The 18,812-nt window shown below is 35.2% G+C and overlaps 1 protein-coding gene across 2 annotated transcripts in view; it reads left to right on the top strand.

The window, feature by feature from the left end:
* LOC136028801 (uncharacterized) overlaps positions 1-18,812 on the top strand; it is a 55,156-nt gene that overhangs the window by 19,849 nt on the left and 16,495 nt on the right. For both annotated transcript variants that reach the window (XM_065706706.1, XM_065706705.1), the window contains exon 3: positions 9,615-9,888. In XM_065706706.1, the coding sequence (XP_065562778.1) occupies positions 9,615-9,888 (274 nt within the window). The remainder of the gene's footprint in view (positions 1-9,614; positions 9,889-18,812) is intronic.

Here is an 18,812-nt window from a genome sequence, read left to right as displayed (position 1 = left end):
AACTTCTTATCATAGGCAGCATAATAGCACTGCCTAAGTGAAGAGCGATGTGGGCGCAATGTATTGTTGTTTTTTTTTCTTTCCTTTTAGACCAGGGAACTTCGTATAGAAGGAGTTGTCGTAGAAACTTCAGAAGTGGCTCATTCAATTGGAAATTGAAAGGACAAGTGATTTTTTTTAATTGTCAAAAGTGACAGAGGGCAACCAGCTTCCCCCCCGTGCCCGTATTTCCCCAATCACATCAAATAAAATTTTTAGATAGCCATTTTGCTAAACGAAGTTGAAAGGTCCAGTAACTATGTATTTGAAGATGACAGCCCTCCCCACAGCTCTCGGGACAAGGGCTGTAAGCTATGCCCCGGGGGCATATAAAATTTAAATGGAAAGGTGGTCATATGAACTACTGAGGGGGATCATTGGATTGGAAATCAGAAGTTATAATGCCCTTTTTAAGAGTCAAAATGATCGGAGGGCAACTAGCCCCCTCCCCTTACGGTATATTTTCCCAAATGTATCCGATGCAAATTTCGAAATAGCCACTTGTCGAAAAACAGTACAAAGGTCACATAACAAGGCCTTAAGGGTTGACACAACCCCCTGATTCTGGGAACAAGGGTTGTAAGTTATGCCCCAGGGACATATAAGATTTTTATCGAAGGGGTGGCTTTGTGAACTTAAGAGGAGGCTTATTTGATTGAATATTTGAAGCTCTATTTCCTTTTTAAGAGTCAAAATTAATGGAGGGCAACTAGTCCCCCCCCCCTCACTGACACCCTTTTGACTTCCATGTGCATCCGATCAAAATTGTAAGACAGCCATTTCGTAAATAGTGACGAACACCACACTGCCTGTCCGTCATAAACAACAAGTAGAACAATAGGGAAATATTATAAGACAGTGGAATGCAGCTAGAAATGCATATTTTGAACCTATATCGAAGGGCCGTCCTAAGCAAAACATACGAAAAAGAAAAACGAAGAATATAAAAAAAACTCAAATTAAAATACAATCTTTAAAACTAAAATATATTCAGTTTAATTGTATTTTAATGTGAGCTCTTTTATATTCTTGATTTTTCTTTTTCCTTTGTTTTGCTGAGGACACCCTCGGATATAGGGTTAAAATATTTATTTAAAGTTACATTCCACTGTCTTGTATAAAATATTTCCCTATTGTTCTACATATTGTTTATGATAGCCAGTTCGTTTCACAATCAAACGGTTCGTGGTAACAAACTGTAGTAAGGAGCGATCCGGCTCAATAGTAAACGGAATTTTAAAAAAATTGGGATTTTGATACTAATAGATATATCAAAAGATTTAGTCTTACCTATCAAAAGTTACGAGCCTGAGAAAAATTTCTGAAGAAAAAAACACCCATTAAAGGATTCTATGAGGAAACACCTCTTAGAATCTTAACGAAAATCAGACCACCTTATTCAGCGTATCAGAGAACCCTACTGTAGAATTTTTCAAGCTCCTATCTGCAAAAATGTGGAATTTCGTAATTTTTGCCAGAAGACCGATCCCGGGTGCGTGTTTATTTTGTTTGTTTTTTTTTCCCTAGGGGTGATTGTATCGATATAATGGTCCTAGAATGTTGCAAGAGGGCTCATTCTAACGGAAATTAAAATTTCTAGTGCCCTTTTTAAGTGACCAAAATATTGGAGGGCACCTAGACCCCCTCCCATGCTCATTTTCCCCAAAGTCAACGGTTCAAAATTCTGAGATAGCCACTGTGTTCAGCATAGTCGAAAAACCTAATAGTTATGTCTTTGGGGACGACTTACTCCCTCACAGTCCCCGGGGGAGGGGCTACAAGTTACAAAATTTGACCAGTGTTTACATATAGTAATGGTTATTGGGAAGTGTACAGACGTTTTCAGGGGATTTTTTTCTTGGATAGAGAGGAGGTTGAGGGGAGGGGGTTACATGGGAGGATCTTTCCACGGAGGAATTTGTCATGGGAGGAGAGAATTTCCATGAAGGGGGGCAGGATTTTTTAATATTATTTAAAACAAAAACAATGAAAAGATAAATATGAAAAGGTTTTTTCAACTGAAAGTAAGGAGCAGCATTAAAACAAAACGAATGGAAATTAATACACATATGAGGGGTTCATCTCCTCCTAAATACCTGCTCTTTACGCTAAAGTATTTTCAGTATTTTCGACTATTTCTTCTACGGCCTTTGTTATTCAGGGGTTAATCTGAAAGAATTGGGACAAAAGTTAAGCTTTATTGTAAAGAGCAAGGTATTAAAGAGGGGGCAAACCCCCCTCATATACGTAATAAAAATTTACGATTATAAAAGCCCGTTACGAAGGTTAATTTGGAAGTTACGTTTTTTATTAATAAAAACATTCGTAAGGAATTAAAAGTTCTAGTTGCCTTTTTAAGTAACCAAAAGATTGAAGGGCAACTAAGTCTCCTCCCCCACACCTTTTTTCTCAAAATCGTCCGATCAAAACTAAGAAAAAGCCATTTAGCCAAAAAAAATGCAAATTTCTTTCTAAGTATTCATGTGCGAAGAGCCAAAATCCAAACGTGCATTAATTTAAAAACGTCCAGAAATTAAATATAAAAAAAGTTTTTTCTTTAACTGAAAGTAAGAGGCTACATTAAAACTTAAAACGAACAGAAATTACTCCGTATATGAAAGGAATTACGTAAAGAAAGAAATTACTTCGTATTACGAAGTAATTTCTGTTCGTTTTAAGTTTTAATGTCGGCTCCTTACTTTCAGTTAAAAACTTGTATTTTTCTTATATTTAATAGCCCAAAGAGCATATAAAAATGGCTTCAGGGTGGACAAAACCCTCCAGAGCCCTGGGGCAATGGTTGTAAGTTATCCCCCTTGCATATTCGATTTTTATAGAACGGATGGTCGGACAAACTTTTGACTGAATGGAACTCATTCGATTGGGAGTCGGAAGATCTAGTCCCTTTTTAAGAGTCAAAGTGACTAGAGGGCAACCAGCCCCTCCCCCACAAAGCTATCATTCCCCAAAGCACATCCAATAAAAATTTTAAGAGAACTTTTTTGTTCAGCATTGTTGAAATGTCCAGTAATTACGTCATTAGGGATGTTAACCTATCCAGAGTCCTCGGGCTAAGGGCTAAAAGACATTGTTGAAATGTCCAGTAATTATGTCATTAGGGATGTTAACCTACCCAGAGTCCTCGGGCTAAGGGCTAAGGGACATTGTTGAAATGTCCAGTAATTACGTCATTAGGGATGTCAACCTACCCAGAGTCCTCGGGCTAAGGGCTGCAAGTTAGACAATTCGTTCTTTGATTGCAAATAGTATTGAGAAAGGTATTTATGTTTAAACTTTATTTTCCAAAAAGACGAAGGTAATTCAGGTGACCCTTTCAGAGAATGTTGAGGAGAGTAATGAACTAAATCAAAATACGTTATGTGTGTGTTACCGTGAATGTCCGAAATCTTGTTATTGCCGACATTCAATGGTGAATGTCCGAAATTCCTTTTGCTCTGCTTCGATTCAGTCAACTTTGAGAGTCAGCTTTTTCAGTGTTATGCAAGCAATGATGGTAAAAGGTAAAGTTAGGTTAGGCTAGATTGTATAAGTCTAAGCACGGTTAGATAAAACTAGGTCAAATTTAGATATAACCCTCAGAAATGGGTTGAAGACTTAACCAAATGTAACCTAACCTAACCTGTCATCATTAAACCTTTCATCAAATTGAAAAAGTTGACTGGAAACGCTGACTAACTCCAAGGAGAAAAAAATGTATTCTGGAAATTCACTGCTGAATGTTGAGATTCACGAATTTCGAACATTCACGGTAACATGTATGCGGATTGTCAAAAGGACGTAACACACAAATGACTGGGTATATTAATTTGGAAATTTCAGGAAATTATAAGGGAGGTGATCAAAAAAGGAATATATGCATGCTACTACCCCAACTACAGTTACCACTACTATTACTAACTACTACCACACTACTCCATTTACAATATTAAGGAAAAATTTGAACTAAGTCAAAAACGTTATTACACATTGTGTACAGAGCGTATCTCAAAAATTGATTTGTTTACTAAGTTGGAACTATCAGAGAATGCCAAAAGGGGAAAATCATCTGACCAAAAGGCAATATGCACACGCTACTACTAATCCTTCTATCACTGCTACATTTACTACTACTAATACTGCTTTAAATCCTGCTTCTACTACAACTACTTGTAAGGGCAATACGTTAATACTTCTACTGCTAGTAATACTGCCGCTATTACATTTAATACAAAAGCTAACAATATGAATATAAATAACTACTAAGTCTATTATTACAACTGTGTCTTAGGGTGTGAAGGTGAAATTTTCAAACATTGTTTTGGGGAGGGGATAAACTTAATCACAGCACGCCATCTATATGCAGGTTGTCAAAAGGGCTCAACAACAATATCTTAGGCACATTTTGGTGTGTGAAGTTGAAGCTAACAGAGTGTAATGTGGAGGATGTTGAAATTGCCAAAAGAAAATGTTTACTCATACTACTACTGCTACTGCTACTATTATTGCGTCTACTCATAGTACTACTACTGCTACAATTAATTATTACTGTTTCTACTACTACTACTGCCACTAAAGCTAATGTTACTACTATTAATTCTACTTGTAGAACTACTGCTGTTGCTACTAAAACTAAGGGTATTAACTAACTAAAGGGTAACTAAGGGTAAACTAAGGGCAAAAATACGGGAAATGTTGAAACTATACGGAACCTAATCGAAACACACTATGCCCATAGAGGGTGAAAAGAGGACGTATCAGAAATGCTTCAGGAATGGTTCATGGTATTAAATTTAAATTTTCAGCGTGTGTTGAAGGGAATGTTCCAGAAACCAAAGATTCTATGCGCATACTACTACTAATCCTACTACATCTATTCCTGCCATGTTGTAAACTGGTATCAAGTTGAAACTTTCGGGGCTGCTACTGCTATCATTATTACTTCTGCTCTTACAATGTAAATAAGTCAAAAGAATGTAAGTGTATCAAAGTTGTAAAAATATAGCATGCATTTCTTGGGAATGAGGGTATTTTTTATTTTTCACGTCAACATGAAGATGTATAATATTAAATTAAACAATACTATTTGTGTCGGGAATAAACATTGGTGAAAAAGTTTCTCTAACATACAAATGACAAGCCAAACTATGAATTTCCATGAAAAAACGTAAAGATATAAAATATTTTTTTCCACGAAAAAGACTATGTCAACAAACACAAAGAGAAATTAATTTATAAACTTTTTCCAGAAAAATTTAAAAAAAAAAGAAAAGTAAAGAGCTTTATTAAACCAAAAATTTACAGAAATTAAGTCAAATAATCTTCCAAGCGTAAAACAAGTACAGATCACTATCAACCCAAATGAAACCCAAAACCAACAGAAATTACAATAATTAACAGAGTCAAACTCTAAATGAGCAAAAATTTACATTCGTATTGCTGACAACCTCCCTGCCATCTCAAGAGCAGAACATAACTTTCACTTTGCTGAAAATAAAATAAATTTTAATTGTTTTCACACTTTTGACTTTAAAAAGTACAAATTCTTGAAAAATTTAAGGAATAAATATCAGAAAAATGTATATTAAACTGAGAATTTACATTCATTTGTTTTTGTTTTGCTTTTCAGTACTATTTTTTTTCAGTAATAAGCAATAGTTTCTGTTCTTTATATGTTTTAATGCTGCTCCTTATTTTCAGCTGAAAACACTGGCTTTATTTATTTAATTGCTGATCGTCTTTTAGACAATCCTGGGAAACCTGTCTCCTCCTCCACGGAAAGAAATTCCCAGGAAAAATCCTCAAGACAATTCAATCTCGATGAAAATTGACCCGAACAATTACTCTTAACATCTCCACATTCAAAACTGGGTTGGCAAAGAGAAAGCAAGACAAATATACACAATTTTGTATAATAATTCTAGAGAATTTTTCCAGTATAAAATTTCTCGTAAAATTTCCACCCCCCCCCAACAGAAAACTTCCCTCCCCATGAAAAATTATCCCCAGGAAAAATTCTCAAGACAATTCAATCCCGATGAAAATTGACCACGAACAACATCTCCACATTCAAAGCTATGTTGGCAAAGAGAAAGCAAGACAAATATACACAATTTTGTATAATAATTCTAGAGAATTTTTCCGGTATAAAGTTTCTCATAAAATGTGTACCCCCCCCCCAACAGAAAACTTCCCTCCCCATGGAAAATTCTCCCCAGGAAAAATCCTCAAGACAATTCAATCCCGGTGAAAATTGACCACGAACAACATCTCCACATTCAAAGCTATGTTGGCAAAGAGAAAGCAAGACAAATATACACAATTTTGTATAATAATTCTAGAGAATTTTTCCCGTATAAAGTTTCTCATAAAATGTGTACCCCCCCCCCAACAGAAAACTTCCCTCCCCATGGAAAATTCTCCCCAGGAAAAATCCTCAAGACAATTCAATCCCGGTGAAAATTGACCACGAACAACATCTCCACATTCAAAGCTATGTTGGCAAAGAGAAAGCAAGACAAATATACACAATTTTGTATAATAATTCTAGAGAATTTTTCCGGTATAAAGTTTCTCATAAAATGTGTACCCCCCCCCCCAACAGAAAACTTCCCTCCCCATGGAAAATTCTCCCCAGGAAAAATCCTCAAGACAATTCAATCCCGGTGAAAATTGACCACGAACAACATCTCCACATTCAAAGCTATGTTGGCAAAGAGAAAGCAAGACAAATATACACAATTTTGTATAATAATTCTAGAGAATTTTTCCGGTATAAAGTTTCTCATAAAATGTGTACCCCCCCCCCAACAGAAAACTTCCCTCCCCATGGAAAATTCTCCCCAGGAAAAATCCTCAAGACAATTCAATCCCGGTGAAAATTGACCACGAACAACATCTCCACATTCAAAGCTATGTTGGCAAAGAGAAAGCAAGACAAATATACACAATTTTGTATAATAATTCTAGAGAATTTTTCCGGTATAAAGTTTCTCATAAAATGTGTACCCCCCCCCCCCCCAACAGAAAACTTCCCTCCCCATGGAAAATTCTCCCCAGGAAAAATCCTCAAGACAATTCAATCCCGGTGAAAATTGACCACGAACAACATCTCCACAGTCAAAGCTATGTTGGCAAAGAGAAAGCAAGACAAATATACACAATTTTGTATAATAATTCTAGAGAATTTTTCCGGTATAAAGTTTCTCATAAAATGTGTACCCCCCCCAACAGAAAACTTCCCTCCCCATGGAAAATTCTCCCCAGGAAAAATCCTCAAGACAATTCAATCCCGGTGAAAATTGACCCCGAACAATTACTCTTAACATCTCCAAATTCAAAGCTGAGTTGGCAAAGAGAAAGCAAGACAAATATACACAATTTTGTGTAATAATTCTAGAGAATTTTTCCGGTATAAAATTTTTCATAAAATGTCCATCCCCCCCCAACCAGAACTTCCCTCTCCATGGAAAATTTTCCCCATGAAAAATCCACTCGGCTGACTTCCCAATAACAAATATTATGGGTACACAATGGGTATAGCTTAAAAACATTTTCTAAGGGCTAAATGGAGTCTTGTGATGTCCAAAGGCAGATATATTTGATATTTTAATTATAATATCTCAAAATTTTGATGGGATGACTTTGGGGGAAAGGGGTGTGGGAGGGTTGCTAGCTACCCTCTGATCATTTTGGTCACTTAAAGGACACTTGGTCACTTAAAGGTCACAAAAGGACACTAGATCTTTTCATCTCTATTTGAATGAGCTCTCGCTCGATATTATAGGGCCACGGTTCGATATGATTAGCCCTGGAGGAAAAATAAAATAAATACGCATCCGTGATTTTTCTTCTGGCAAAAACACAAAATTCCATATTTTTGCCGGTGGGAGCTTGAGACCTCTACAGTAAGGTTCTCTAACACACTGAATCTGATGCTATGATTCTCATTTAGATTACTTGAGTTTTTGGGGGTGTTTCACTCCTTTTTGAAAATCAGGCCAATTTTCTCAGGCTCTTAGCTTTTGAGCAGAAACACTGAACTCAATGGATTTCGAATCAAGAACGTATTTGGAGGCTGCGATATTCGTAAGGAAAGGGGGGGGGGTAATTTGTTGAAATATATCAAAAAAGAGTTATATCTCTGATATGAAAAAATTACATAAAAACAGCAATAATCTTGACCTTATGAGGGGATATATGCTCAAAATCCCTCTGCCTAAATTCCTTGCTGATGTGAAAGACTGGCTGGATATTTCAGATTTTTGACAATTAAACTGAGAAAAATTTTCGCCAATGATGTACTATGAACCTTTCCCGTCTGAATCAGGTCGCCACCTGGTGAGAAAAAAAAAGACTAGTTTCTAGTGATTTTTTAGTGTATTTAGTAAATACGTTCTGAGACCATACTGACTATGCATAACGTATGAAAACAAGAAAGGAAATAATAAACGAAAAGAGAAAAATCAAATAGGTGAAAAAGGAGGATTTTGTCAGCCAGTAGCAAAATATGAAAAACAAGCAAATATTTCGACAAGGACCTCCGCCAAGTCGTCCTCAGTGCTCAAAACAATAAGAAAGAGGAAAAAGAAAAAAAAGACACAAAGAAGGAAAAAAACAACAAAATCTAACCTTCTTAAGTGAACTGTACAAGAGGAAAAAAGACACACCTTCTTTTCTTTTTATCTTTTTTTTTAAACAACAAAATCTAACCTTCTTAAGTGAACTGTACGAGAGGAAAAAAGACACTAAATCAAACAACAAAAAACAACTTGAAATCAATGAAAGAGAAGTTACCAATTAGATTGAATTAGTATCCTTTGCCTTGCAACAGATTTTGCCTGTCTACAATTTCGGATTTCATTAGATATGCAGACAGGTTGTCTTAAATTAGACTGGGCGAAAATATTCATAGAGGCTTTTAATATTAAATTGTTATAAATTGGGCTTAAGGAAATATCTCCCGTGTCTCTATTCCAAGCCAAATTTCTATTTATATGTTGTTGTTTTTTATCTCAATTGCCTCTTTAAAAGACTGCGGTTGGCCATTTACGGTAGATATTAAAGTTGCCTCTTCAAAAAGAACTAAATGGTCAGGATTTTCGTATATATGCTGGGCCGGAACTGAATCAAAGTTGTCATTTTTATTTTCAAATCTCAGGGACTTATGTATTGATTGTTCCTATTGATTTATCTATTGTTGTTTGTTCCTTCTTTGTTTCTTTTTTTCCTCTTTTTGAGCACTCAGGACGACTTGGCGGAGGTCCTTGTCGAAATATTTGCTTGTTTTTCATATTTTGCTACTGGCTGACAAAATCCTCATTTTTCACCTATTTGATTTTTTTCTTTTCTATTTATTATTTCCTTTCTTGTTTTCATACGTAGTTTATTTAGTGATTTTTTTTAGATGATCTAGCGATTTATGTCCTGATTTAGTGATCTTTTTGTTTAGGCAACATAAGAAATAACAAGAAATAGTGATAACTCACCAGAGGTGGCAACCCTGGTCTAAATAGTATGTTTTTCCTTCTTGGTTATGTGATGTCACGGAAACAAACCTTAGGATTGAAAAATTTCAGGTCGCTTATTGGGCAAAAACTGGAAAGATTCCTACGTGGTTTTATACGATGACAGTACCATAGCTTGGTATAAAAATCAGACCAAGGACCTGCCTGTTGGAGGTATTCTCTTACAAGATGCACCTGAATTAATGGCTGTTGGTGCATTTACGCTTAGAGTGCCGACAAGGCCGGATCTCCCAGGAGGCCAGAATATTAAACAACTAATGGCATTTGGTGTGAGAAATAAAAGGAAGGTTCATTGGTTTTTAGCAAGGACAGAACATGACGCAAAGTAAGTACTGCAATTATATGGTTTTTCTTAATCCCTTAGAATGTTCATAGTTTTTCTACCATTTTTCCACATGCTTTATCATTTCCTTTACGGGGGGATAATTTTCCAAGGGGAAATTTTTCACACAAACTTTTTAAATGTTTGGCGTGTTAGAGAATAAACAAGACAGAGTATATTTTGTTGCCAATTTTAACGACCTAGCACATCCAAATAGTAAAATTTGAGTAAGGGAACCACCCTCCTTCTGACGAACTATCTCTCCTTGCACTGACTTCTACAAAGATAATGCAAAAAAAACCCTGAAAACATCGCATATTTGGATCACGGCTCCAACAATAGTTGTAACCCTGCAACAAGTGAAGAAAAGAGGAAACCATAGCCCTTAGTGACCAAAATCTGAAACGCGTTTAAAAAAAATCTGTTGAGTGAGGAAAATAGGAATTTAAACACGATTTGATAAAAATAAATATTGTTTAGGTTTTAACTCAATACTAAGTATTTATCGTGAAAAAGAAAATCCGAGATTTTGGCTGAGAGTTTGAAACCTATTAAAAATTGTGACAGATCAGATTGAAAAGTAAATCATTATAATTGTCATTGTTAAAAACCTGAAGCGGTAAAGCTAAAAGTCCCACCGTCAACAACAAGGAAAATCACTTTATTGCATTGGTAGCATAGATGTTTTGATATTCCCCCTTTTTTTCTAGAGATGTTCACATGGAATCAGAGGTCGTAAAATGTCAGAAGGGGCGTAATTTTGTTTGTTTTAAGTCTTAACGTTACTCTTTACTTTCAGTTTAAAAAACTTGTTGTTTTTTTTATTCAATTTTCGATCGTTTTTTAAATAACGCCAGGATATCTGGCTCCACCTTCACGGAAAATTCCCACTCCCCAAAGAAATATCGTCTAGAAAAGTTTATCCTGGCGAAAATTTATCCCGGACAATTACCTTCAATATATCCACGCGCAAAATTGAACCGGTAAGGAGAAAACAAGACATAAAAAGAAATTTCGTATAAAAATTCTGGCAAATTCACCCAATGTATAATTTCCCTTGAAAAGTTCACCCCTGGAAACTTCCTTCTCTATCGAAAATACTCCCCGTGCAAAATCCTCCCATCAAAAATTCTTCCTCCCCTCCCCACCCGAAAAATGTATGCACAGTTCCCAATAACATACTATACGTAAATAATGGACAAATTTTACAACTTAAAAACCCCATTGTCCCCATTGTCTGTATGGTCGATTTTATCTCCAAGACATAGTTATTGGGTCTTTAAACTATGCTATATAAAATACCTATCTCAGAATTTGGATCAGACGGTTTTGGGGAAAAAGTGGCGCGTGAGGGGGCATAGTTGCCTTAACGGCACTAGAACTTTTCATTTTTGTTAGAATGAGCCACCTCCCGACGTTTTAGGCCCCCTGGGTCAATACGATCACCACTGGGAAAAAAAAACAAACGAACACGCATCCGTGATTCTTCTGGCGAAAATAGTAAAATTCCACATTTTTGCAGATAAGAGCTTGAAACCCCTACAGTAGGGTTATTTAATATGCTGAATCGGAGGGTACGATTTTCATTAATATTCCTTGACTTCTGGAGTGTCTTTTCTGGAGGGTTCGTAGATTTTGATGGCTAAGACTAAACTTATACATTTAGAACTAGCATAATAAGCCAATTCCTTTAATACATCTATTAGCATCAAATTACCGTTTTTTAGAGTTTTGGTTACTGTTGAGCCGGATTGTTCCTTATTTACGAAAAATTGATTAAAGAAAAAACGGGTTTAATTTCTATAAAGCAGTGAAAAAAAATACAAAAACTAAACTTTAACTAAAGAAAAATAAAAATACTCCGAATAATTTACGAATATCGTAAATGGAAAAGCAGTGTGGTCTAAGAAATTATTTGGTCTAAGGAATTATTTGTTCCTTATTTAAAGTTTGTTACCAGGAACCGTTTGATCAAAGGGTTCGTGACAACGAACTGTAAGTAAGGAGCAACCAGGCTCAATAGTAGCCTAACCAAAACTCTAAAAACTGAATTTTGATGCCTTTATATATACGAAAAGAATTTGATCCTTATGCTGTCTTTACATATATATAAGTTTTGTCAGGTTTAGTCATACCCATCAAAGCTTACGAGCCTGAGAAAATTTACCTGATTTTTGAGAAAAGGGGGGAAAGACCCCCTAAAATTCATAAAATCTTAATGAAAATCGCACTATTAAATTCAGCGTATCAGAGAACCCAACTGTAGAGGCTTCAGGCTCATATCTGCAAAATATTTTGTCCTTTTTGCAAGAAGAAAGATACATGGATGCTTATTTTTTCGTTTGTTTCTTTTTGTTTTTTGTTTTGTTTTTTCTTAGGGTTGATCTTAAAAATAGCGACGAAGACCACACTGCCTTTCCATAACAAACAAATACATAACAGAAACAATCGGGAATATCTTTTCAAGACAGTGGAAATCAGTTCTGTGAATATTTCGGTCATATGTCTAAGGGCCCTCTTCAGCACAATACGAGAACGAGAGAGAAAATATGTATATATAAATAAACTTACTCACTTAGGACTTAGGGGAATACTCACTAAATTCTTTATACTCAAATTTAATTAAAAATGATCTAACAAAATATATTACTAAACCGATTTATAATAGTATTGAATCAGCTACGAAAAGGCCTTTGAGACTGGCTGCTAAAAAAGCAAGGTTGGTTCCGAGAAATTGCATTTTGTCACTTTGTTCTCTTTAGTTTGAATGAATTTATATTCTCACTTCATTCTTTTTGTCAGTCCTGGTTGAACTTCGTTGAAGTAAGGATGCTAGGGCTGTTTTTAAGAAAATTATTATTTTTAATTCTCACAGTTTACCGTAAGTTTATTTATGTATACATATTTTCTCTCTCGTTCTCGTATTGTGCTGAAGATGGTCCTTGGACATAGGGCCGAAATATTCACATAACTGATTTCCACTGTCTTGAAAAGATTTTCCCTATTGTTTCTACTTTTTATTTGTTTATTAGGGGTGATCTTATCATTCCATTGGGCCTTGAGCACTGGGAGAGGGCACATTCTAATGGAAATCGAAAGTTCTAGTTCCCTTTTCAATTGACCAAAAAATTGGAGCAACGTCCCACGCTACTTTTTTCCCAAATTCATACGATCAAAATTCTAATACAGCCATCTTGTTCAGCATAATTGAAAGGCCTAATGACTATGATTTTGGAGATAATATGACCCTTCATAGCCCCTGGGAAAAGGTCTATAAGTTATAAATTTATCCATTGTTTACGCGTAGCATTTGTATAGTATTAATATTTTGGAAAGTATGCATACATTTTTCGGAAGGGAAGACAAACTTTATGCCGGGGTGACTTCGCACGGGAAGCATTTTACATGGAGAGAGAATTGTTCAGGGTTAACTTTTCAGAAGAAATTAGATACTGGTGGATTTTGCCAGAATTCCTCTACGAAATTTCTTTATATTTCTTGCTTTATCTGTACTGAATCAATTTTACAGGTGGAGCTGTTAAGGGTGATTGTCCAGGGTAATTTTCACCAGGATTTAATTGTCCAGAGGTTATTTCCGTGAGAGGTGGATTTTACCGGGGAGGTGGAGCCAGATTTCCTAGTGTCGTTTGAAAAACGATCAGAAATTAAATAAAAAAGCGAGTTTTTTCAACTGAAAGTAAGGAGTAATATTAAAACTTAAAATGAACAGGAATTATTCCGTATACGAGTGAGATTGCCCCTCTTCAAAACCTCGCTCTTTACGCTAAAGTTTGATATTTTTTCCAATTCTTAACGATTCTGGAAACACAAGAGCTATTTAATCAATAAGTAACTTTTTTTTAATGTCGGAAAACTTCAGCATAAAGAGCGAGGTGTTGAAGAGGGGAAATCCCCCTCGTATATGTACTAATTTCGGTTCATTTTAAGTTTTAGTATTGCTTCTTACTTTCATTTGAATAAACTTGTTTTTCTTTATTTGATTACCCATCAAAATCAAAACAGGAGACTATTGAAATATTAATCGCCTTTTTTCTGCTTATTCAAAAAACTTTACAGTCTCATGAAACGTAATTAAAACAAATAGAAAAGGTTTTTCAACTAAACAGAAGTGTTTTAAACAAAAAAACAAAAAGGTATTTGAACTAAAGTTTAAATCTCTGGTTAATTGCTTTTAAAATGCGTAAATCAATAATTGTGCGTTGATTAGTGCCGTCCTACGTTTAAATTTGCAATTTCAATTTTGGATAAAATTTGAATATACTTAAAAAATTGGTGATGAATAGAAGTTTTGTTAAGAAGTCTTTGTTAGTATTACTACTAAAAGAATTCAGTTGGATGAAAAGGAGTATTATTGTTGGTATGGATGGAAATTCTGTGAGACTTTTGATTCATATAAATAGAAAAAGAAAAATATTACCGTTTAAAATTGCTGAAAACTAAGTTTCTAGCAGTATTTGCCACCCCAAAGAAATTTCCTGGAGGGGTTAGTGATGACCTGCCTTGCCTTTTCCACCTCTGTGCTGGTAGATGGTAACATTTTGGCTGTATAGAGAAGAAAATTAATTAATCTCTACTCCACTCCCCCCTATCTGGTTCAACATTTATCTGAAGCCTCAGAAAGAGTAAGCAGTTTGTCCATTAAAATGCACTTTTTTAGGAATCTACCCTACCCCCATCTAAGCAATTACTTACACCCCTCATTATAGCTGATACGCAATTACAGGTCAACAAACGTAGCTAAATTTCATCAAACAATTCGCGGTAACGAACTGTAGTAAGGAGCGACCCGGCTCAATAGTAACCAAAACTCAAAAAATGGAATTTTGATACCAATAGCTACATCAAAAGAATTGCATTTTACTGCTGATTTTAAATATATAAGTTTCATCAAGTTTAGTCTTACCCATCAAAAGTTACGAGCCTGAGAAAATTTGCGTTTTTTTGGAAAATAGGGACAAACGCCCCCTAAAAGTCATAGAATCTTAACGAAAATCAGATTCAGCGTATCAGAGAACACTACTGTAGAAGTTTAAGCTCCTATCTGCAAAAATGTGAAATTTTGTATTTTTGCCAGAAGGCAGATCACGGATGCGTGTTTATTTGTTGTTTTTTTTTGTTTTGTTTTTTTTCCCAGGGGTGGTCGTATCGACCCAGTTGTCCTGGAATGTTACGAGAGGGCTCATTGTAACGCAAATGAATAGTTCTAGTGCCCTTTTTAAGTGACCAAAATTGGAGGGCACCTAGGCCCCCTGCCACGCTAATTATTTTCCCAAAGTCAACGGATCAAAATTCTGAGATAGCCATTTTATTCAGCGTAGTCGAAAAACCTTATAATTATGTCTTTGAGGAGGGGCAACAAGTTACAAACTTTGACCAGTGCTTTTTTTTCAAGTTCAGGTTCTATTTATTTTCATAAAATAACAATAACAAAACAATATAGTATATTGTTACAAATACAAATACATATATATTATATGTATATGTATATATTACAAATACATATAGTGATGGTTATTGGGAAGTGTACATGCGTTTTCAGGATGATTTTTTGGTTGACGGGGGAAGAGTTGAGAAGAAGGGGATATACTGGGGGAACTTTCCATCGAGGAATTTGTCATGGGGGAAGAAAATTTCCATGAAGGGAGCGCAGGATTTGCTAGCATTATTAAAAAAAAGAATGAAAAAATAAATATGAAAATTTTTTTCAGCTGGAAGTAAAGAGCAGCATTAAAACTTAAAACAAACAGAAATTATTACCCATATGAAGGGCTAACCTCCTCCCAATACCTCGCTCTTTACGCTAAAGTATTTTAGTATTTTCAAATATTTATTCTACGGCTTTTGTGATTCAGTGGTCATTCTTAATGAAGTGGGACAAAATTTAAGCTATAGTGTAAAGAGCGAGGTACTGACGAGGGGGCGAACCGCCTCATATACATAATAAAAACATGAGAATACAAAAGTTCTTTACGTAAGCTAATTTATAAGTTACGTATATATTTTACTAATAAAAAGATTCGTAAAAAGTTAAAAGGTCTAGTTGTTAATTGTTAAAAGTTGTTAGTTGTTAGTTGTTAAAAGTTAAAGGGTCTAGTTGTAAAAAATTAAAAGGTCTTTTTAATTATCCAAAAAATCGGAGGGCAACTAGGCTTCCTCTCCCGCTTTTTTTCTCAAAATCATTCGATCAAAATTATGAGAAAGCCATTTAGCCAAAAAAAAATTTAATAAAATGCAAACTTCATTTTAATTATTCCTCTGCGGAGAGTCAAAATCAAAACATGCATTGATTCAAAAACGTTCAGAAATTAAATTAAAAAACTAGTTTTTTTTAACTGAAAGTAAGGAGCGACATTAAAACTTAAAACGAACAGAAATTACTTCGTATATGAAAAGGGCTGCTTCCTCATCAAAACCCCGCTCTTTACGCTAATTTCTGAGTCAAACTTTAGCATAAAGAGCGGGGCGTTGATGAGGAAGAAGCCCCTTTCATATACGAATTAATTTCTGTTCGTTTTAAGTTTTAATGTCGCTCCTTACTTTCAGTTAAAAAACTTGTTTTCTTTTTTTTTGATTACAAATAAGGTCAATCAACTTGGTTGAATCCTGTACTGCTACCGTTTGGCATTACTTCTTTTGCAACTGGGAAGCCTAAAATATAGTTATCGATACTTTTAAATGAATTACCTTCTCAGAATTTTAATTGGTCGGAAATTTGTCCTCTTTGGGGTAAAGTCATAGTTTGATGCCCTAAAATGGCAGAAAACAAGACTTTCCCCTTGCCCAATCTATGTGATCACCTAAAACAGAGCTTTAAATTTACGGTTGAATGAGCTCCCTCCTAATTATCTTGGATCACGGGTTTGATAAAATCACCCCGGGGGAGAAACAAAAAAAACATGCATCGACGATGTTTTTTTCTAAAAAAAAAATCGAAATTCCATATTTTGAAGATTGAAACTTGAAACCTTTACGTTAGAATTCTCTTATATAATGTGTCTAATAAAAGTATCAAACAGTTCGTGGCAACGAACTGTGGTAAGGAGCGACCCGGCTCAATAGTAACTGCAACTCTAAAAAATGGAATATAGTTACATCAAAAGAATCGCATTTAAATGCTGATTTTGAATATATAAGATTCATCAAGATCAATTATACCAATCAAAAGTTACGAGCCTGAGAAAATTTGCCTCATTTTAGAAAATAGGGGGAAACACCCCCTAAAAGTCATATGATCTTAACGAAAATCACACACCATCAGGTTCAGCGTATCAGAGAACCTTATTGTAGAAGTTTCAAACTCCTATCTATTAAAATGTGGAATTTCACATTTTTTTGCCAGAGGACAGATCACGGATGCGTGTTTATTTGTTTTTGTTTTTTTTCAGGGGTGGTCGTATCGATTGAGTGGGCCTAGAATGTCGCAAGAGGGCTCATTCTAACGGAAATGAAAAGTTCTTGTGCCCTTTTTAAGTGACCAAAAAGATTGGTGGGCACCTAGGCCCCCTCCCACGCTCCTTTTTTCCCAAAAGTCACCGAATCAAAATTCTCTGATAGCCGTTTTATTCACCATAGTCGAAAAACCTAATTACCATGTCTTTAGGGACGACTTACTCCCCCGCAGTCCCCGTGGGACGGGCTGCAAGTTACAAACTTTGACCTGTGTTTACATATAGTAATGGTTACTGGGAAGTGTACAGACATTTTCACGGGGATTTTTTGGTTTAGGAGGGAGAGTTGAGGGGGGGTTACGTTGGAGGATATTTCCATGGAGAAACTTTTCATGGGGGAAGAGGATTTCAATGAAGGGGCGCAGGATTTTCTAGCATTATTTTAAAAAACAATGAAAAAATAAATATGAAAAGTTTTTTTCTACTGAAAGTAAGGAGCAGCATTAAAACTTAAAACGAAAAAAAATTATTACGCATATGAGGGGTTTACCTCCTTGTTATACATAACTCTTTACGCTAAAGTATTTTTAGTAATTTCAACTACTGATTCTACGGCCTTTGTGATTCAGAGGTCATTCTTAAGGAATTGGGACAAAATTTAAGATTTAGTGTAAAGAGCGAGGTATCGACGAGAGTTAAACCCCCCTCATATACGCAATAAAAACAGGGCAACTAGGCCTCCTCCCTCGCTCCTTTTTTCTCAAAATCTTCCGATTAATTGCAATTAATTAATAGGCAAATTTCGTTCTAATTATTTATGTGCGGAGAGCCAAGATCAAAACATGCATTAATTCAAAAACGCCCAGGAATTAAATAAAAAACAAGTTTTTTTAGTAAGGAGCAACATTAAAACTTAAAAAGAACAGAAATTACTCCGTATATGAAAGGGGCTTTTCCTCCTCAACGCCCCGCTCTTTACGCTAAGGTTTCTTACTGTTTTAAAAATTGAGTTAAGAGAAAGAGTTGAGCTTTAGCGTAAAGAGCAGGGCGCTGAGGAGTAAAAGCCCCTTTCATATGCGGAGTAATTTCAGTTCGTTTTAGGTTTTAATGTTGCTCCTTACTTTCATTTAAAAAAACTTGTTTTTTTATTTAATTTCAATAAGATCGCTTGCTTTTTTGGGGTGTTTCTCATTTTTTCAAAAATCAAGCAAATTTTCTCAGATTTTTGGTTTTGGGTGAGTAACAATTAACTAAAAGAGTTCTACATAAAAAGTTCTACTTTTAATATTAAATGCATAATTGTTGAATATATTATTGATTTTTTGGTAAAAAGAATTAACTGAGGGTCACAAGAAATTATACCCAAAGCTACTCGTTATGGGCCACAGGATCCTTATCCCTGACTTAAAGCACAATCTTATGGTGACTTAAATCAAACTAATTATTAATTTTTAAATTATCTATAGAAGTTTTAGATTTTTACTTAAAGAAAGATTTAATTACCTTTCTTCACTTGTT

This window comes from Artemia franciscana, chromosome 7 (genome assembly GCF_032884065.1).
Source record: "Artemia franciscana chromosome 7, ASM3288406v1, whole genome shotgun sequence".
NCBI classification, from domain to species: domain Eukaryota; kingdom Metazoa; phylum Arthropoda; class Branchiopoda; order Anostraca; family Artemiidae; genus Artemia; species Artemia franciscana.
The sequence above is the reverse complement of the archived record's forward strand: the minus strand, read 5'-3'. Positions and strand labels throughout refer to the sequence as shown.